A 19135-nucleotide genomic window follows, 5' to 3' on the forward strand; every position below is an offset into this window, starting at 1 on the left:
TAACTGGAAGAAAAAAAACATAATGCTGCATTTAGCAGGTAAATTTTCCTATTAACTGTTAGGCTGACTTGACCTAACAGATAACATAATTTCATACAGGCGATATCAAAGTGTTTACACTGTAAATGCAGAGAAAGTGTTTGCTGGGATTATTACCAAATCCACAATCAGTTCTGCTGCCTCAAATTGGCCAAGGAAGATTGAAACAAACAAACAAGAAGATAGGAACACCTGATTTACCAGTGATGAAGTCACCCGCCTCGGAAAAACTGGATCGGTATTTTAGAACGGACACTTATTACTGTATTCAAGACAATTTAATAAGGAGGTTTACACTAAAGAGAAGTGAATATGACGCTGCTGATGGCAGCCTAGCATAAGAAAGCAAACCAACCCTGTCCAAAGCAAGTTACACAGTTCACTTACCAGCATTTCTAAAGCTCAGGATGTAATATTTCTAAAATGGAGAATGGAAGAAGTTGGCTGGAGCATATTCGAACAGAGGTAATCTAAGCTAGCCATCTCTTGGCTATATGACTTTATAATTTAACAAATAAACACTAGAAAAGTGTTTTCAGAATTCATCTGTACATGAAAAGTCTGCTGTGGAGCTACAAGCTCTAACATGACGTGAAATCTCTGGTCAGACTGACTCCACTGTGACTGATATTTATCTTGCTGTACTAAAGCTGCAATAATTTGCATGTTTACATTTTTTTTACTGTAATTAAATTGAGAGAAAAATGAGTTCTGAAAAATGTGTTGTAAAACAAAAAAGTAAAAAAAAAAAAAGTCTGTTGTGATTGTTCCTGCACTGCCTGTCTCTTCTATCCTCATCTCAGTCTGGGTTTGGGGCTTCAGGCTTCCAGATAAAGCAGACTCTGGCTCCTGGCTCTGTGCACTGTTAACAGAACAGCTGTGGACCCTCCAATTCAAACATGCTTCATTCTAAGTCATGTGTTCTTAACGATTCCAGGGTATACTAAATTGGAGTAGGGTATAAGCATTTCTAGCAAAACATTCCTTGAAAAAATATTCTGTGAAGTAGTTGTAGAAGTGCAACACATTGTCTTAGCTAAGTAACTGCTTTGTGTGTTATCTGTTTCAAAGTATTTCATCTTTTGTTGGTGTTTATTTGTGTATTGGGATCCTCTTTAGGTTCCACCACAGCAGTTGCTAGTCTTTCAAACCATAAACCAAGAAACAGCAGTAACTTAGGCAGCACTGAGTTACATCGTGTGTGCAGAGATGCAGCTTTGTGAGGTGGTTTACCTCAGTTTGAATGCATGTAGGATAATTCAGTACTTGACATGGATATTGGAGCTGATTGGCTAATGGCCGATGATAACATTGCTTTCATTTAGCACAAAAGTAAACAACAATATGGTTTAACTATATTGCCTTGATCCATTTGATAAGGATCCTACATGGAGTTTTCTTGACTGAAGATGTGCCTTCTCTCTGTTCCCTCTCTTGGACGTTTAAGCTTCACTATCCAGGACAATGCACCGTTCATACACTGCAATACAGTTTTAACGTGTTTTTGCTAAACACAGAGTTCTTTGAACTCACCCGAACTTGGAAAGAATAACATTCAGCATGTGTGGAGGAGTTCTTTCAGGTTGCAGTTTTCCCTGCTGGTTTATAAAGACGCAGGAGAGAAATCTGCTGAACTTTAAGAGGTGCAAAACAAATCACAGCAGTGATTCTGTGGACCTCTCTTACTCAAAGTGAAACTGCTGCAGCTCAGTGTCAGCGCCAAATTACTCAAGAATGCATCTGTGCTGCCATCCAGTGTCTGTCCGGAGTACTGCAACAGGGATATATTGTAAACATCACTTATTATTTGAGCAGTTGATATGAAGGTTTTTCACACCTATGCCAGGTTTCATATGACATCACCAGTCAAGTAAAACAGAGACATGGGTGTTTAAAGTGAGACGATTCAGAGCTAGGGCCAAATACACGTTTAGAGAGTGATTGTGGGCACATGTGAAGATTGTCCATCAATGTATTTCCTCTGCTTATCTACTTCAGGGTCACAGGGTGCTGGAGCCTATCACAGCTGTCACAGGGCAAAAGGAATCACAGAGGGCAGATTGTCAGCAACCACATACTTATAGCGAACAATTTAAGTGACATCCAAAATAATGAATGTATTTAAAGAAAAATAACATTTTGTAACACAGCTTTTTATTTAACCACCCACAGAGAAGAGCTTGTAGACAGTAGCTGGCCCCACATGAAAACAGTGGCTGTTTGATCACAATTCCTCCTTGTTGCTCTGAGAGTCTGGTGCTGAGGTGGAGTCCTTCTTAACTGCTTTTACTGTCTTTTTTGCGTCTGGTTTTGTTTTCTGTTTATCACCCTGCTTTGCTTTTGTTTTTGCTGTCTGTTTTCCATCTTTTGCAGCAGCAGCTTTACCTTTGCCTGTCGTCTTTGCCTTCGTTTGATCTCCAGCTTTAGGCTTTGTTTTAGGCGCAGCTTTGGTTTTAGTGGTTCCTTTACTGGCTGTTTTCGCCTCCCCCGCATCCTTCAGCGGGTCAGTCTGTGCATCGCCCGACGTGTTCAGCTTGAGCTTCTGCTCTCCTACTTCTTTTTTTCTGGCTGCCTCCTGGTCAGCCTGTGCGGGAGCTTCTGGTGGAAGCGGCTGAGACTCGGTTTGCATGGCCTCATTTTTACTGAACTCTGCATCCACTGGTGTAGAAAACATCTTCAGCAAATCCTGAGCCTGGATTCTTTCCTATGGGACAAAAAAAGAAAATGTTTGGGAGACTGCAAAATGAAACAAGGAACAGGTGTGAATCACAAATTTTCTTTGAAGTTGTGCTGGCAGTCAGAAAACATAACATCATTATCTAGAGCTGAGTTTCATATTTCTGCACAGCAATAACTGACTGTGTGCACTGTTTTCAACTTAGGCTGTCTTTATAACTTTGTGGAAATAGTCTGATGCTCTACGTAGTTCTTCTTCACTCACCTTTTTTTAACTCCCTATGTGTTCATACATCATTCTACATTTAATCATTAGTTATTATTAATCTCTGTCTCTCTTCCACAGCGTGTCTTTGTCCTGTCTTCCTCCCCCCACCCCAACCAGTCAAGGCAGATGGCCCCGCCCCTCCCTGAGCTTGGTTCTGCTGGAGGTTTCTTCCTGTTAAAAGGGAGTTTTTCCTTCCCACTGTCGCCAGAGTGCTTGCTCATAGGGGTCATTTGATTGTTGGGGTTTTCTCTATTTTCTCTGTATTATCGTAGAGTCTTTACCTTACAAAATAAAGTCCCTAGGGGTAACTGTTGTTGAGATTTAGCACGATATATAAAAAAAAGGGAACTGAACTGAATTCAAGGTGTTAGAAAAAAGGATCATTTGAACAATTCATGCTAAATCCTGACCCGTCTTTCTCCATTTTGGAAGAAGTTGTTGTTTAAAAGGATTGCACACAGACCCAAACCTAAAGCCTATGCATGCTCACATCTGGTTACAGTGGTTTTCCTTACCTTTTCCTCGTGAGCAGGATCCAAGGTGAACCACAGAGCAACGGCACACCTCTGGCCCCGGGTGACAGCTTTGACACCGTGGGGGTTTTCTTTCCCTGCTCCAAAACCGACCACGCGACCACACTTTGGATGCACCTCCGCCTTGAGAAGACACACACCACGCAACACAATCAACAGCGATGTGGTTAAAAATGCATTTTTGTTAAATGCACAGTGGCTTTAAAAAGTATTCAGACTCTGTCAGTCAAACCCTGTGGATACAATCTATAACAGGACCCTCATTAAAATTAACAGTTTAGATCTTTGTGCAGGTTTTCCACAGGGTGTAATTCCTGCTTTTTAGTTGGGCCCCTTAAAGAAGGTCAAACATCTGCCGTGAAGCAACTCCAGTGCTGTCACGACTATTTGATTAGGGTCATTAAAGTGCTGAAAAGTAAACTCTGACCTCATTCTCTGATCTCCACCTTCTAGAGCAACTTCAGGTGTCTATAGTTAGAGCAATAGTTAATGTCAGTGTTTTTAAGTGCATATTTCACTTTACATCAAATTTAATACTAAATTTGCAAAAGACGTGCACATCAAGTGCTCCTTAAAAGTAAGCACATTAACGTGAGTTCAAAATGTGCATCCTACATGATCCAGATGTGTTTATTAATGTGAAAGGCCTTGTAATTGTCTCGTATATGCCATTTTCACAGGTAATTATAGGTCTAAATCAGCGGTCCCCAACCCCCGGGCCGCGAGAGTTGAGGCACAGGTGTGAAATGTATAGTTTTCAGGGTTTTTATCGGTTTTCAGCGTTATTTTGTTATCGTTTTTATCGTTTACTCGGTTTTCCTGGGTCTTTTCACATGAGTTATGAATAAATCTTCTTTTTTTCGGTACTGGTACTAGTTTTATTTTGTTGTATTTATCCGCGACACCTTAAAGGCCGGTCCATGAAAATATTGTGGGGCATAAACCGGTCCGTGGTGCAAAAAAGGTTGGGGACCGCTGGTCTAAATGAACCACTTGCCGGTCCTATGCATCAGGGATTTTTGTATTTTTAGGTGCAACTGTTAATAAAGCTAATGAATCTAATTAGAATCCTATTACCATGTTTACACAAACTATAGAAAAGCCAAAACAACCAGGCGAATCTAAAATAGTGTAGAGGGGAAAATAGCAAGATTATGTGCTGAAATTCCCGTGATGACCCATCCAAACTGAATTTTAGACAATTTCATACTTTTATTGAATGTGCGAGACTTTTCATTGTGAGGTTTTCTTAAAGGACATCTTTTTGTTTTACAGCATTCCTCCTCACTTCAGCCCACTGTCATTTTCCGTAACAGCGAGAGACAATCCCATTAATCGTGATAGCTTTAAGATTTAAATGCCGTTGGCAAAATACAGCCGGACTGCCAACTCTATAAAGAGTCCAAGTGGTCCCAAACTTTTAAATTTCACAAAAACTGAGACCACCCAACGCTTCACTCTTTCCAAAGGTCTACAGAGAGTTCCTTGGACTTCATGGCTTAGCTTTGCTCCGGGCATAAAGAGTTATTTGTGGGACTTTTACTCCTTGTGGAAACACAGCACAAGCTCACAGTTAAAGCACATTTACAGCCTGGGACAAACACGTGTTTGATCCCTATGGATAGTTTCCCCATCTAGGATAGGGTTAGAGATGGGATAAGGATAAGCAGTAGAGAATGATTGAAACAACTCTGACTGGGGTGATTTTTTTTCCATCCATAGCCAGTTATTAAACTCCAGTCAGAGTTTGTTTTACTAGTGTTTTATTCAGCACTAAATTGCAGATATACACACAGTTTATGGAAGCTGCTTGCTAACCATTAACTTAACTTAGCATTAATAAATCAAATAAATAAAAACATTTGGAGGCAGCTAAAATAAAGCAGTCTGAAAGAAAACTTTACAGTTTTAAAAAAGAAAGGAAAAAACATCAGATATATATTTACCGTCACTGTTTTGGCATCAAGCTCTGTGAAAATGAACTCTCCTCCTCCAAAGTCCTCATTCAAATAAAGGATGGCACTGCAGGAGTGAGACACCAGGAGGTCAGTCGGTCCTTGTCATCAGGGTGGGTTGTGTAGTGTGTGTGTGTGTAACCATACCTGTAGTCTCTGTAAGTGTATGCAGGAGGTTCCTTTACACACTCGTTGACCTCAGAAACCAGCACACAGTTGTCGGCGTGGACGGGGTGACTCATGTCCTTACGGCCGTCCTGCTTCTCTGAACAAACAGGAGCACAGAGAGAACATTTGGACAATTTAGGCCCAAAAACTTTGTAAAAACAATTAGCAGCTAGCTGAGGATTCAACAGCTAAATATGTTTATTTGTGTATTTATTGTCAGAGGTAGTGGAGACTAAAATGGTACTGAATTTAGTATATTTTACTGCACTAACTTCAGTTATTACATCACAGTTACAATTTTGTTGCAAGCACCGTGAGGCAACTGTTATTGTGATTTTGTGTTACATAACTAAAACTGAATTTTACTTGTGTTCTAAGGTTCTTCTCTACAAAGTTGTCTGCATGCTGGGTAGATAAAAATCAAACAAACATGCGTTTACTTCCTGCCACTTGTGCTGCAGTCTGCTGATTTTATGTCTTGATGCATGCACAATCACCTAAGTAAGGAAAATCCCAAAAGGTTTCTGTTCATCTGGATGTAGCATTTTCAGTGGGAGAAACATTTCGTCACTCATCCTTCTTCAGTCCAGGACTTTGAAGTAACACATTAAATCTCTGTTTGTCTGCCTGCCAGCTCTACGATGAGGAGTTGAGCAACCAAACACATGGCACAGGTGCATCTTAGACCCCTGAAGGTTGTTATCTATGTAACACATTATGATTTTACCATGTTGCCTAGCAACCACCAACCAACTGCCATTTACCTGTCTAACCATCGTATGATTTTTATTTCACAACAGTAGCATCTAGTTTATATTGACAAAAATCAACTATTATTAGATATACGATATGTTACAATGGCATCACGTTACTTGGCAACCACCTAACAATGGTCTACAATGACATTTATATAGTAGCGCGGGGCAGGACGGGCATGTCCTAGCAGATCTAACAGATAAACGAGATCATTTGGGAGGGTTGGGGAAAAAAATGACACACTGTCAGTGGTTAGCTTACCATCGATGGCAGAGCGACAGACCAGGTGGGAGTATGTGAAATAGAGTGGAGTGTCCAGACGGAAGTAGGACTCTAAGACCTTCCTCACTTTCTCACTGAGGTCAAAGAACAGACGAGCGCTCTTCAGAGGGACCTTCCCCTCCTGGCCAAGCTGTGAGAAGCGGAAAAACCATGTAAAAGCTGGGACAAGGAGCAAAACAATGTTGAGTCTGTTTTTATATAGAACTATAAATACAAAAGTGTTCCAGGAAAGAGCATCTTCTCTCTAAAGAGAACACGTCTTAGGTTTGCAAAGCTTCAGGTTCTTTGGACAGACAAGACCAAAGTGGAGATCTTTGGCTAGAATTCCCAGCGACATGTTGGGAGAAAACCAAACACTGGCTATCAGCACAAGCACATCGTACAAAGTGTCAAGCACAGTGGTGAAGGGGTGATGATTGGTCCATGCTGTGAATAAACGAATGCCTGCAAACCTCAATCAACTGAAGCAATACTATAAAGAAGAGTCGGTCAAAATTCCTCCACAATCATGTGAGTTGCTGATAAAATAATACATCAAACAATTACTTCAAGTTATTCATACTAAATATAATTCTACAAGCTACTGAATCAACAGTTTTTCACAGGACTGCATTATGTCGTGAAAAAGTGATATACTGTCAGGTTCTAAGTAGGGATGCACCGATACCGGGAACCGATACCACGGTCTGAGACCTGTCTATGTTTGAGTGGCATGTAAGGGGTTAATCACAGGCGCCGAATGTCCGCCCCCAGAACCCGGCTGCCTCTCAGAGCTGGGAGAAGGCGAGGCGAGACAAGTCAGCCGTGTGGAACTATTTCAAAGTGAACGAAGACGCGAAAACAAAGGCGGACTGCAAATTGTGCTCAGCGAAATTGTCCAGAGGAGGCTCAAAAGGTAGCACATTTAACACAAGTAATTTAGCCTGGATCTCCTCCATGCCTGCTTCATGCCCTGGGGGACGGGGCTATGGCTCTCTACATCCTCTAGCAGACCATTACATGGGGAAACCATTTGAATACAAGCGCGCCGATCCACACAGGTGTGCACATGGGTGTTCACTGTTCGTAGACTTAAATCACACCTTTCTTGGCTGCTACTTCAAAGCACATTGTGCGCTGTCTGTCCTGCGTGCTGCACAACAACATTCAATATTTAGTATTTACTGCTGTTTACACTTAGCTAGATTAATGCGATGGTGTTGTGTATAGTATGTTGCTTTGTTTTGTTTTTTTTGCTTGTTTTCTCTTCTTTTTCTCTCAACAGGTGATCCCGGAGATATTTTTTCTTCCCCCCTTTCTCACTGTCCCTCTCCCCTTCTGTTTTTCTTTTCCTTCATCTTTCTTTCTCCCTTTCCTATCCCTCACTCATGTCTGTCCCGTCTGTAACAACTGAAAATAAAATAAATAATAAAAACAAAGGTCGATCAAATGGACCAATACGGCAATGCCATGATGATCCATTTGGCAAAATAAATCCATTGGGTCTCCTTGTTGGTCTTCAGACAACAATTCTGATGGCTAAAGAACCAAATGGGACAGGCGAAAAAAAAAAAAAAAAAAAAAAGAAGAAAAAAAACAAACAAAAAAAAAACCACAAGCAATTTAATCAAGCACCAAAATCCCAACACCACAACTAGTACAAAGAGTTTACCCACGCTTATTTACCCACGCTTATTAGCACAGAGCAGCATAGCTGATGCTTTAGCAGTGGGACGGAAAATAGTTGGGCATTTTAAACATTCCGCCTTAGCCTACTCCCGCCTCGAGGACATTCAGGGACAGCTCAACCAGCCAATAAAGAGACTGCAGCAGGACGTACAGACGCGCTGGAACAGCACGTATTACATGCTCCAGTCCCTCATTGAGCAAAAGAGAGGGCTGGGCGTGTCCAAGCACGAACTCCCTGACTATCTCACCGCTCACCAATGGGCTCTTATAGAGACGACTGTTGCCATCCTCGCCCCCTTTGAGGAACTAACTAAAAAAGTGAGCAGCTACGATGCACTAGCCTCTGATGTCATCCCAGCTGTGACTGTGCTAGTGAGACGTCTAAACAGAGAAACAGACGAACAAATTTAAAATTAAATTTTGTTTTTTATAATTATTTATTCTGTAATATGTTGCATACAACATGCTTTTCATTTTAAATAAATGTTCTTAATTCCAAACTAATCCCTTGTTTGTTTGTTGTTTGTTAAATTATAGGACTAAAGCTGCTACCTGTAAATTTAAATCATGTTTTTATTAAGTACTCGGTATCGGCGAGTACTGAAATGCAAGTACTTGTACTCGTTTCCAAAAAAGTGGTATCGGTGCATCCCTAGTTCTAAGTGATCGTTCCTCTCTGTGTAGACAATAACTGACGTGTTGAGTCACACGTGTCGTTTTGGATCCTACGAGGCTGCAACTATTTAATTACCTCAAACAGCTGGAAGCAATAAGCATCAGGTTACATTTAAAGGTGAGCCTCTAGATTAACCTGCTGCAAACATGTTTATTCTCATCCGCCAACTCGAGCACATAACCTATATGCTGCATGTTCTGTTGTTTTGATGCTGAAATGTGGAAAAAGTCTGCTGTTAGACTAAAAAACGTATTTTCTGTTTCCGCATAAAGAACTGGCTTTGATCTTTCCCCTAGCTATGATTAAAGGTAAACGTCTGTGCTTGTGTTGGCATCTTTTATTTGGAGGTTTTCTGTTAGTCTGCTTTATAGACCTTGACAGCCTTCAGGACGGTGACTCCCTGGTACATCTCGCTGGGGGAATGTGGGGATGGTTGTCCTCTGTAGCCATCACCTTTTAGAGCAGCTGCCTGTGAAATCAATGCAACGTTAAGCAACTCCTATAACAGCCGAGCTGAAAAACACACATACGGGACGCGATCAGAATGCAGGTGATGTGAGGAAATCTTTGCTGACACGGACTGAACTTTATTCCTTGGGGTTACTCACGTTGGAGAGACGGTGCAGCTCCCTGCACTCCTCATCTGTGATCACACTGTCCAGCAAAACCCGCTGGGAGCCATTCAGCTGCTTGGATGTCATGGTCACCTTGATGTCACTGTACAGCAGAGCGCCGTCTACAAGATAAGGTCACAGTTAAAGACGTGAGGGTAAAGACTGGTTGTACAAGACTGACATTTTATACCCCGGTTCTCTGAAACGTTCACCTTCCTGTGGCACTATCATCTTGGTCATTTCTGAAGAATCCTTCTTCTTTTCCTCAACCAGATTCTCAATCTCCTTCATCAGGTTTCCTATCTCCTCTGTGATCCTCGCTGCAGTCTCCCTCTCAGCCCTGAGACACAGCAACACACACGCAGATAACAACACTGACTCTAAGTGCACCTTCATGCTCGACCTGCGCACGTGTGGCGGTGCTCTTAGTCTTACTTCTGTTTCTCTCTCAGTTTCTTAGGCATGACATCGCCGGGGGTCCACGAGTCCTTTAAGCAAAAATAACAGAGAGTTCAAAGATCACATTTATTTATATCCCAGCACGTCATAAGTAGTGCAGAGTGTGGTGAGATGTAAAATGAGTTATACACTTACCGGATCTACAAAAGTGATTCCAAAGGCTTCATAACCAAAGTAGAGGAGCTCTTTCTCCAGGAGCGACTGCTGAATGTACCGTTTCACCACCTAGGGATTACAAGTCAGCAGCAGCCTGTAACCTTGGAGTCATTTTTGACCAGGATATGTCCTTCAACGCACATATTAAACAAATATGTAAGACTGCGTTCTTCCATTTGTGCAACATCTCTAAAATTAGAAATATCCTGTCTCAGAGTGACGCTGAAAAACTAGTTCATGCATTTATTACTTCCAGGCTGGACGACTGTAATTCATTATTATCAGGATGTCCAAAAAACTCACTGAAAAGCCTTCAGTTAATCCAAAATGCTGCAGCAAGAGTCCTGACAGGGACTAGAAAGAGAGAGCAGATTTCTCCTGTTTTGGCTTCCCTTCATTGGCTTCCTGTTAAATCCAGAATTGAATTCAAAATCCTGCTCCTCACATACAAGGTCTTAAATAATCAGGCCCCATCTTATCTTAATGACCTTGTAGTACCATATCACCCTATTAGAGCACTTCGCTCTCGCTCTGCAGGCCTACTTGTTGTTCCTAGAGTATTTAAAAGTAGAATGGGAGGCAGAGCCTTCAGTTTTCAGGCCCCTCTTCTGTGGAACCAGCTTCCAGTTTGGATTCAGGAGACAGACACTATCTCTACTTTTAAGATTAGGCTTAAAACCTTCCTTTTTGCTAAAGCATATAGTTAGGGCTGGACCAGGTGACCCTGAATCCTCCCTTAGTTATGCTGCAGTAGATGTAGGCTGCTGGGAGATTCCCATGATGCATTGAGTTTTTCCTTTCCAGTCACTTTTCTCACTCACTATGTGTTAACAGACCTCTCTGTATTGAATCATATCTGTTATTAACCTCTGTCTCTCTTCCACAGCTGTCTCTCTTCCAAACAGTCTTTATCCTGTTTTCCTTCTCTCACCCCAACCAATCACAGCAGATGGCCCCGCCCCTCCCTGAGCCTGGTTCTGCTGGAGGTTTCTTCCTGTTAAAAGGGAGTTTTTCCTTCCCACTGTCGCCAAAGTGCTGCTCATAGGGGGTCATATGATTGTTGGGTTTTTCTCTGTATCTATGAAGCGCCTTGAGGCGACTTTTGTTGTGATTTGGCGCTATATAAATAAAATTGAATTGAATTGAACATAGCTCCTAAAATCATATTCAACAATCACAAAGCCTGCGCTATAAAGACCGTCGTTATATCTCTGGTTCCTTAGCTCCAGTTGGAGCTGTCTTCTCCTTTATTTTAGTAGGAACAAATTGGTCTGGAATTTTTTTTTACAGTGATTCTGACGGACGCGTGTTAGTGGTGATGTATGCATTCAAAGAGCAAATCTGTGTTGTGCTTCTTCAGCTTCTGTTTTATCTCCTGTGCTTTTGTAGCATTTTTTGATTTGAGGGTGTTTTCTTAGGTTGCAGTGTGTTGGAGCTCATGCAGCTCTGCTCTCATGGTGCACACACACCGTCAGGCTGTGGATACAGATGTCTGGATGTGTAATAATACACCTGCATCTACCTTTGGAGCCTTTATATTCTAAAACACAGGCCACAGGCCGGAAACCTCCACCTGGGAAATAATCACTTAGTCATTAGTAGTGATGGATAACCATAATAACCCACTTTAAATAGTGTGTTATGTGGACATTTAGGGCCCAGGGCAGCTCAAATCTTTTTTTAAGAATCAGCAAACAGTTATGTGCTTAGATCACCACCAGAGCCTTTTTTTAATGTGCCCCTGAGTACACGTGAGTGCTGATGAAGACCATTTTTCTGCCACCACACTTTGTTCAGGCTAATTTACTGCTGATCACTAAGGATTAAGATAACACACTGCTAAGAATAACTGCACTCATGGTGAGGTTGAAGTAGAGGTCGAACGCCTCTGTTAAACACAGTGTAACTGTACCTGTCGGGCTGATATGGCTGCTGCTTTGTCCTCGCCCAGCACGGCAGAGTAATAGTTCAGGTTCTGGTTCATCACCTCATCCTCAGGGTGGAACAGCAGGAAGGTCTTAGCACACTCTATGGCCTTCTCGTACTTCTCAGCTGGAAAGAAAAGACAAAAATCCATGGAATCATGGATGTGAAGAAAAAGGATGTTGTTGGATTTACAGCATATATCCTTGTTCTTAAAGACATCCTGTACCTACAGGGGACCCTAAAGTTACAGAATGGAAGAATTTTATAATAATGATTTATATAGCGCTTTTCAAGGCACCCAGAGCGCTTTACAATGCCACTATTCATTCACTCTCACATTCACACACTGGTGGAGGCAGCTACGGTTGTAGCCACAGCTGCCCTGGGGCAGACTGACAGAAGCGAGGCTGCCATATCGCGCCATCGGCCCCTCTGGCCATCACCAGTAGGCGGTAGGTGAAGTGTCTTGCCCAACGACCAGGACAGAGAGCCCGGGGATCGAACCGGCGACCTTGCGGTTACAGATCCCAACCCCCTGAGCCACGGTCGCCCCAACAAGTTTTAGCTTAAACTTGTTGTTAAACATTCAAAAAATGAAATCAAATTATGAAGAAAGTGTGAATTTTTTTTTAAAAAGTATGAAAATATTTTAAAGACCTTCCTTGTGTTACTGCTATATGAAGTTAGTATGTTAGTTTGGAACAACCACGTGGAAGAACTTATAACAAAAAAAACAATGTAACAATGATTAACATGACATCTTATAGTTTCAGAATATTTGCCTCTTTGGCAGGTGGCTAAAACAAAACCTGGTGTGATACTGAGACTGGTCAGTGGTCACCTGGTGATTCAATTCAATTCAGTTTTATTTAAACAACAACAGTCGCTTTATATTGTAAGGTAGACCCTACAATAAAAACAGAGAAAGGACTTTGGTGACAGAGGGAAGGAAAAACTCTCCTTTAACAGGAAGAAACCTGCGGCAGTTCAGAGGTTAAGATCCTAAACTCTTACAGGACAGGGTTATTTTTCATATTGCTCTTTTAAAGGCTGCCACTATGAAGAAGTAAAATATAATAATATGAAATTTTACATAAAATGCTGCAATTCTTTTGGTTAATTTTGAAGAAATACATTATAAATACATGCAGTACAAGAGAATTCTCTCTTTTTTATTTACTATATAAATAGTAGGGGTGCAACGATACACAAAATTCACGGTTTGATATTTTTTCGATACAAAAAAATGTTCATGCCTTTTTAATTTGTCATTTATTAAAATTATAAATATATATTTTAACTCAAAAGTACAGTTTTTAAATTTAATGTTGCTGAAACAAAAAAGTAATAAAAACATAAATCTGATGGAGAAATCACTCATCTTTGGAAAAGAGAGTTTATTACAGAGAAACGTCTCTTTCCAAAATAAAAGCTATACTATACGCTTCTTCTGGGCTATATTCTCAGCAGCATATTAAACATATCAGGTCCCCATAAGGAGAATCATGTGCTAACGGCTGTCTAAATGACTCGGGTAAAGTTTGTAGCATGCTGCTTGTTGTTTTTCTCTGCTTCCACTTGTCTTTGCACTAGGATGATGTCGGAGTAAATGTGCAGTCATATTCGTTGTGTTCCCACTAGTGCTGTCAGCGTTAATCTGAAATGACGTTAACGCCACAACACGGCAAACCTCCGTTAACGAGCTACCGCGGATCGCCCGTGTGTGGGGCTGGACAGCGAGCTAACTGCGCTAACTCACTAGTTCCCATCAATTGAGCATTGGCACATCCGACATACTGTTTTACTTTTGTCCATGAGGCGCTTACCTTCAGGGTCATACTTCACATGAAAACCAAAATAGTTCCAAACGCCAGATCTGAATGAGGGTGGAGGACGTTCAATTTGCCATGTTGCAAGGAGAGCTTAGCTTCTGTCTCCTAGCTTGCCCTGCGCTCAGTGAATCTGTGTTCGACTACTCCGCCTAGGCTGCACTGTCGAGCGCAGATCCACTGAGCGCTCGACACCGACAGCATCGTCAGAAGGAAAGTTGATAAAATAAATTAAAAATTTTGTATTGTTCATACATATGCGTACAGAACCGAAAGCACTGTATCGAACGGTTCAATATCGATACGAGTATCGTTGCACCCCTAATAAATAGTTAAAGTATTTAACATATGTACCAAAAAGCTCTTTAAGTCTACAGTCACACAGAACAGTTTTAAAAAATGTGGCATGACCAAAATTATTGCACTTAGTTGCAGTGAGTTGGGCTCTTCAAAGCAAGTTTGGTGCATAAAGACAATGATAAAACAGCAATCACTCTACTGTCAATGTTGACAATTATGTGTGATAATCTTTTAATCTGTGATCAACTGTAACAAATGGGCAAAAACTGCAAATCAATTGAAAACTAAATACAAAGAAATTCACATGAATTACTTCCATTCAGAGTCCAGCAATAAATGCTGATCTATTATCATATAATATTTGGCTTATTTAAGAGGTAATCTCGTTCATGTTGGGTGCAGGTCTGTGCTTTTGCTATTAAAGTCGTCAAACAGATGATCCGTGTATATGAGGCCATAGTTTAGACTTCTTTTCTGCATTGTTGCTAAGGACAGTGGATACAGGCACACCTGACTTATAGAAAGCACTGTGACACTCACTGTTGTAGTAGGAGAACTGCAGGTAGTTGAAGTGTGAAGGCAGGAAGTCCTCAAAGGGCTTGTCTCTGCCAGCAGTTAAGGCCAGCTCCACAGCACAGTGCTGCTTACAGCTCAGCACCTGCAGGTAGTGGTCTGAGGGACACAGACACATTTATACAAGTATTTATAGCACATGCAGCCTATTTTTCATATTTGCCATACAAATGTCTCCCTTGCATGCAGCTTCACATCAAATTCTCAGCTCTGTTGGAATCTTTAGTGCTCACAAGCAAAGGATATGCTGCCTCACCACTCATACTCTGGAACAGGTCTGCACTGTACTCCATGTAGTTGTATCCATCATAGTCGTAGGCTCCCTCACACAGAACTCTGCACTCCTTATCAGCTATGAAGTACTCATCTACGGCTGATTCAAAGTGTTCAGCCGCCAGGATGAAGGAGTCGTCACTGTAGGAGCTCTTTCCCAGCAGAAATTGGGCCTGAAGAGAGAGGGCACATCACAGCTACTGCAACAGTCAGCTTCATCTGTTCAAGGTCAGTCGGGCAGACGAAGGAGTTTAAATCTTTCTGCTTGAATCATCGTTAGAGACTGCATCATGTGGCAACATGGAAAGAAAAATGCCCTCCTTTCTTCTCGTCTGTTTTCCCCTCCAGCTGATTATGATAGATTGCCTTCTCTCCCTGAGCCTGGTCCTGCTGGAAGTCACTTCCTGTTAAAAGAGAGTTCTTCCTTCTCGTTGTCACCAAGTGCTAGTTCACAGGGGATCGTCTGACTGTTCCTTAATTTGACTTAACTGACCAAACTAATGAAATGTCAATAAAAATAAACCGTAGATAAATTATAGACAATCAGCAGAGGACGAGGCTACAAGAACATAACAGCATTATCAAAGACGGAGTTTGCTTTCACCATGTGTGGCCTGGCCTCCAGATCTTTGAAGTCGTCCTCCTGTACTCCTGCCATCATCCTGTAGTAGTCCAGATTCTGTCTCATCTCCATGTGATCTGGGTTGGCCTGGAAAAACGTGTTGGCAGCTGCTACTGCTTTGGCCAGCTTATTGATCTGAAAGGAAGAAGAACACACATACACAAGCTTATTTTCTGTTCTATTTAATTCAACTGGAAAACCTGTGCAAGCTAACTTGGTATCAAAATATCTCATGTAGGCACAGATACATTAACAGTTAGTTAATGTATTAGTGGAATACATTTAATCTACTCTGATTTTACCTTTGTTTTGGTGCACTAAGCCCAGTAGTTGCTCTTTACTTTCCAAATGTTAGCTAGTTAGCTAACTATATACACCAGCCAATATTGATCCTGACATACTCATATTGAGACGTCAGTAATGTTCACAGGCTATTATTTTAACTAATTATGTTACATATTTATGTTTAATCGTTCTTATTGTATGTTTTTGTACAGGTACATCAGACTGTGTCTGTCACTCGCTTTTATTTTGGCGGTAATTAATCTGCTATAAATGATTTTGATGCAATATAATTTTAAATGTACACATTTTTTGTCTGGTAACCCATAAGGGCCAAACTGTTATCTTTACATTTTCTGGGGTGGATTTCAGTTTACTCTTTACTATCTGAAACGCTAACGTTTAGGCAGCTCAGTAGGTAGAAAGACTTAAAAGATTCTTTGGCAAGACTGAAGCCCAGGTTTCCCCCGATGCATCCATCACAGTGTAACTGTGATCATGGAAGGTTAAAAGTATTTAGTCATAGAAAAAATATCCTTGTATAAACAGAAACTGAGACTTTTAGTAGGAAAGCGCTTTGATTGCTGAGAGTAGTAAAGCAATATAGTACCAGTCCTATTTCTCAGATTTTAAAATATTTCAAAAGTTCAGAATATATATTACAATAAAATCACAAGTAAGTGAATCGTAGTAATGTAAGGCCAGACTGAACTGCCCAAGTTGCAGTTTGTGTGGATTTAGTGGGTCACAAAATAGTCTAACAACCTAACAACATCCTAAAAACAACCGAACTTGAAAACAGGAAGCCATTTTTTCTGGTTTTCCTGCAGTGGTACATCATACTCATGGGTAAGCATAACACAGCACTGTGCAATAGTCCTGAGCTATCCCTCATTTCTTTATGAGGCTTTTTTGAAGTGGTTTTGAGCAGCAGTTCTCTAGACATTCTGAGGGTCTTTCCGAGGTTTTCTTTAGACATTGGCTGCTTTTTCACACATTTTCACTCTCATAAACACGACATTTAGTCCCACTTGTTTAGTTGAATCTACAAAAAAATGGCAACAATAACACAGTTTGACAGATGTAAAAATAGTATTTTGCACCAACAAGGTTAATTCCCCAAAAAGATGAAAACCTGGTAGGCGGTTTTTAGGGTACCCTCAAAAAACTGATGAATGTTCCTGAAGAGGCCCGGAGAACTACTCCTGAAAACTACTTAAAGATATGATTTAAAAAAAAAAAAAAACTCCCCAAGAGAGTTCAGGCTCTGTGGTAGAATAAAGATGGTCATACTAAATACTGAATTTCAAATTACACAAACTCTGTTTTTACATTATATACCGCTTTTCCTTATATGTTTGCACAGCTCACTGAATAACTGCACCTACTTCTCCCTTGAAGTATATGAAGAAATGAGTCGTGGCTTGAGACTTTTGCACAGTACTGTATGAGTTATGACAGCTCTATGACTTTTTGATAAAAACGTTAACATTTTCTTCAGCCTGAGCTTTTAGGGGCCAACTTCCTGTTTGACGTTTGTCCCGCACACCTCTGCCATGTCACACACAGTTTTCATCAGAGCAGAAAATAAATCCTTATTTTCACACTAACCCATTCATCTTTACGCCCCCTAACTTGCTTAGTTGGAAAAATATCTTGTTAAAAACGAATTTAAGTCTACAAAAAAATTAATAAAAGAAATAACTGTTAGCCCCTACTTATTTCACAGATGAAGCGTTTGTGGTTTGCCAGCAGGAGCTTTTGAAAATAAAATTTTAGGCCTTTAAAGCGCTCAATTTCACGTCCTAACGTCACACCCCGCAGAAGCTGACTCCACCTTAAGACGTGGCATGGTTGTCTTGGTTTTGGGGGGTTGGGGCAAAACAGTAATGTGCTCCACATCAGCTCTAACTTACAGGCTAAAAAAGAATCAGTGCTAAAGTTTATACTGTTCTAGCTCGCCTAGAGCAAAGCGAGCTTGTGTGCAGTGAGAGACAGGCCACACTGCAGCTGCCAGCGTCTTCTACCTTAAAATACGCCACTTGTAGGTAATTATATGGGCTCCTCTTCTTGAACTCCAGCTCTATTTCCTCGCTGACGAGATGCAAACTTGGTGCGCCGACTTTCTCAGTTTCGCAGGAGTTCACACAGTCGGCCCGCTTCAGGATTTTCTGGAAGAAGCCCAGGTCCTCCACAGAGCCGGTCCCCGGTATGGGAACTCCCAACCCGGCCAAAGGCTCGCCGAAAGCGGTCTGGTTGGCGCAGCTCTGGCGGCACTGAGCTTTAACTTTGCGCAAAGTGGCTTTGTTTTTGAGAGCCTTCTCCATGTTCAGAATCACCGATAACCAGTCCCCCTTATAGTAAGCTTCCACCGCCGTGTCGAAGAGGAAATCATAAGGCTCCAAAACAAAGTGGCTGCTCACTTCAGTGTCCGATGTGCACGCAGGCACCACGACAGCACAGAGGAATGTGAGCGCATAACGGAGCTCCATGGTGGCAAAGTGTCAGGGCTCTGCAGCGGGACCTGAGCCTGGACCTGTGGCCGACGACGAGCCGGTACGCAGAGAGAGGTGTTACTACTCCTTTCTCCACCAGGAGCTTGACTGGAGGTGGGATTTGAGCGGCGGAGCCCCCCTCGGCAACACCCCCACCCCTCATCCTTAAGCATATGCATACGCATCAGCCGTATGCAACATGATTCCATATAGTGCGAGTTGATTTAGTGCTTCAGAGCTTCAGAGCAAAATATGTTCACTAGTTGAATAAACGCAAAATGACACAGATTTCTGAAAAGGGTTAAAATGTATGAAAGTTTATTGATAAAAATCCGAGAAAAGGCAACTAACCAATGAAAACTGTACTTTTAACTGTTTGCTTTTTTCCACTGATGGATCTGTTCGGAATTGTCCTCATTCAAACTTTCACAGGCTCCCAAATATAGCTGTTGGTGCGTAGGAACACAGCAGTGAGGTTCTGGTGAGGCAAGGAGAAGACAGGGCACCCAAAGAAACCTGAAGTCTGTGGAAAAACTCTAAAAATCGTATTATAGGCCACTGATAGAGCCCATCAATGGCCTAAAA

General features: G+C 41.5%; 1 protein-coding gene across 1 annotated transcript; it reads right to left on the minus strand.

Moving 5' to 3' along the window:
* Positions 1–2171: 2171 nt before the first annotated feature.
* On the minus strand, positions 2172–18670 carry p3h1 (prolyl 3-hydroxylase 1). Its single transcript, XM_085159861.1, has 15 exons — positions 18083–18670; positions 15756–15908; positions 15135–15324; positions 14846–14977; positions 12163–12302; positions 10230–10319; positions 10071–10123; positions 9848–9975; positions 9630–9757; positions 9395–9490; positions 6657–6807; positions 5619–5736; positions 5463–5538; positions 3499–3639; positions 2172–2743 (listed from the first exon to the last, which is right to left on the minus strand). Exons 1-15 carry the CDS (start codon positions 18545–18547, stop codon positions 2264–2266), a joined length of 2541 nt encoding a protein of 846 aa, XP_085015987.1. The 5' UTR covers positions 18548–18670; the 3' UTR covers positions 2172–2263.
* Positions 18671–19135: the final 465 nt, after the last annotated feature.

This window comes from Neolamprologus multifasciatus, chromosome 5 (genome assembly GCF_963576455.1).
Source record: "Neolamprologus multifasciatus chromosome 5, fNeoMul1.2, whole genome shotgun sequence".
Lineage (NCBI taxonomy): Eukaryota > Metazoa > Chordata > Actinopteri > Cichliformes > Cichlidae > Neolamprologus > Neolamprologus multifasciatus.

Bases quoted from the DNA above. Each gene is read 5' to 3' on its own strand.
- p3h1 (XM_085159861.1), bottom strand. From the start codon at position 18,547: ATGGAGCTCCGTTATGCGCTCACATTCCTCTGTGCTGTCGTGGTGCCT. The intron at 12,303-14,845 runs GTGAGTGTCACA...TTTTCTTTCCAG, and splicing joins GCAGTTCTCCTACTACAACA to CTGAGAAGTACGAGAAGGCC. The intron at 6,808-9,394 runs GTCTATAAAGCA...CGCTTCTCACAG, and splicing joins CCGTCCTGAAGGCTGTCAAG to CTTGGCCAGGAGGGGAAGGT.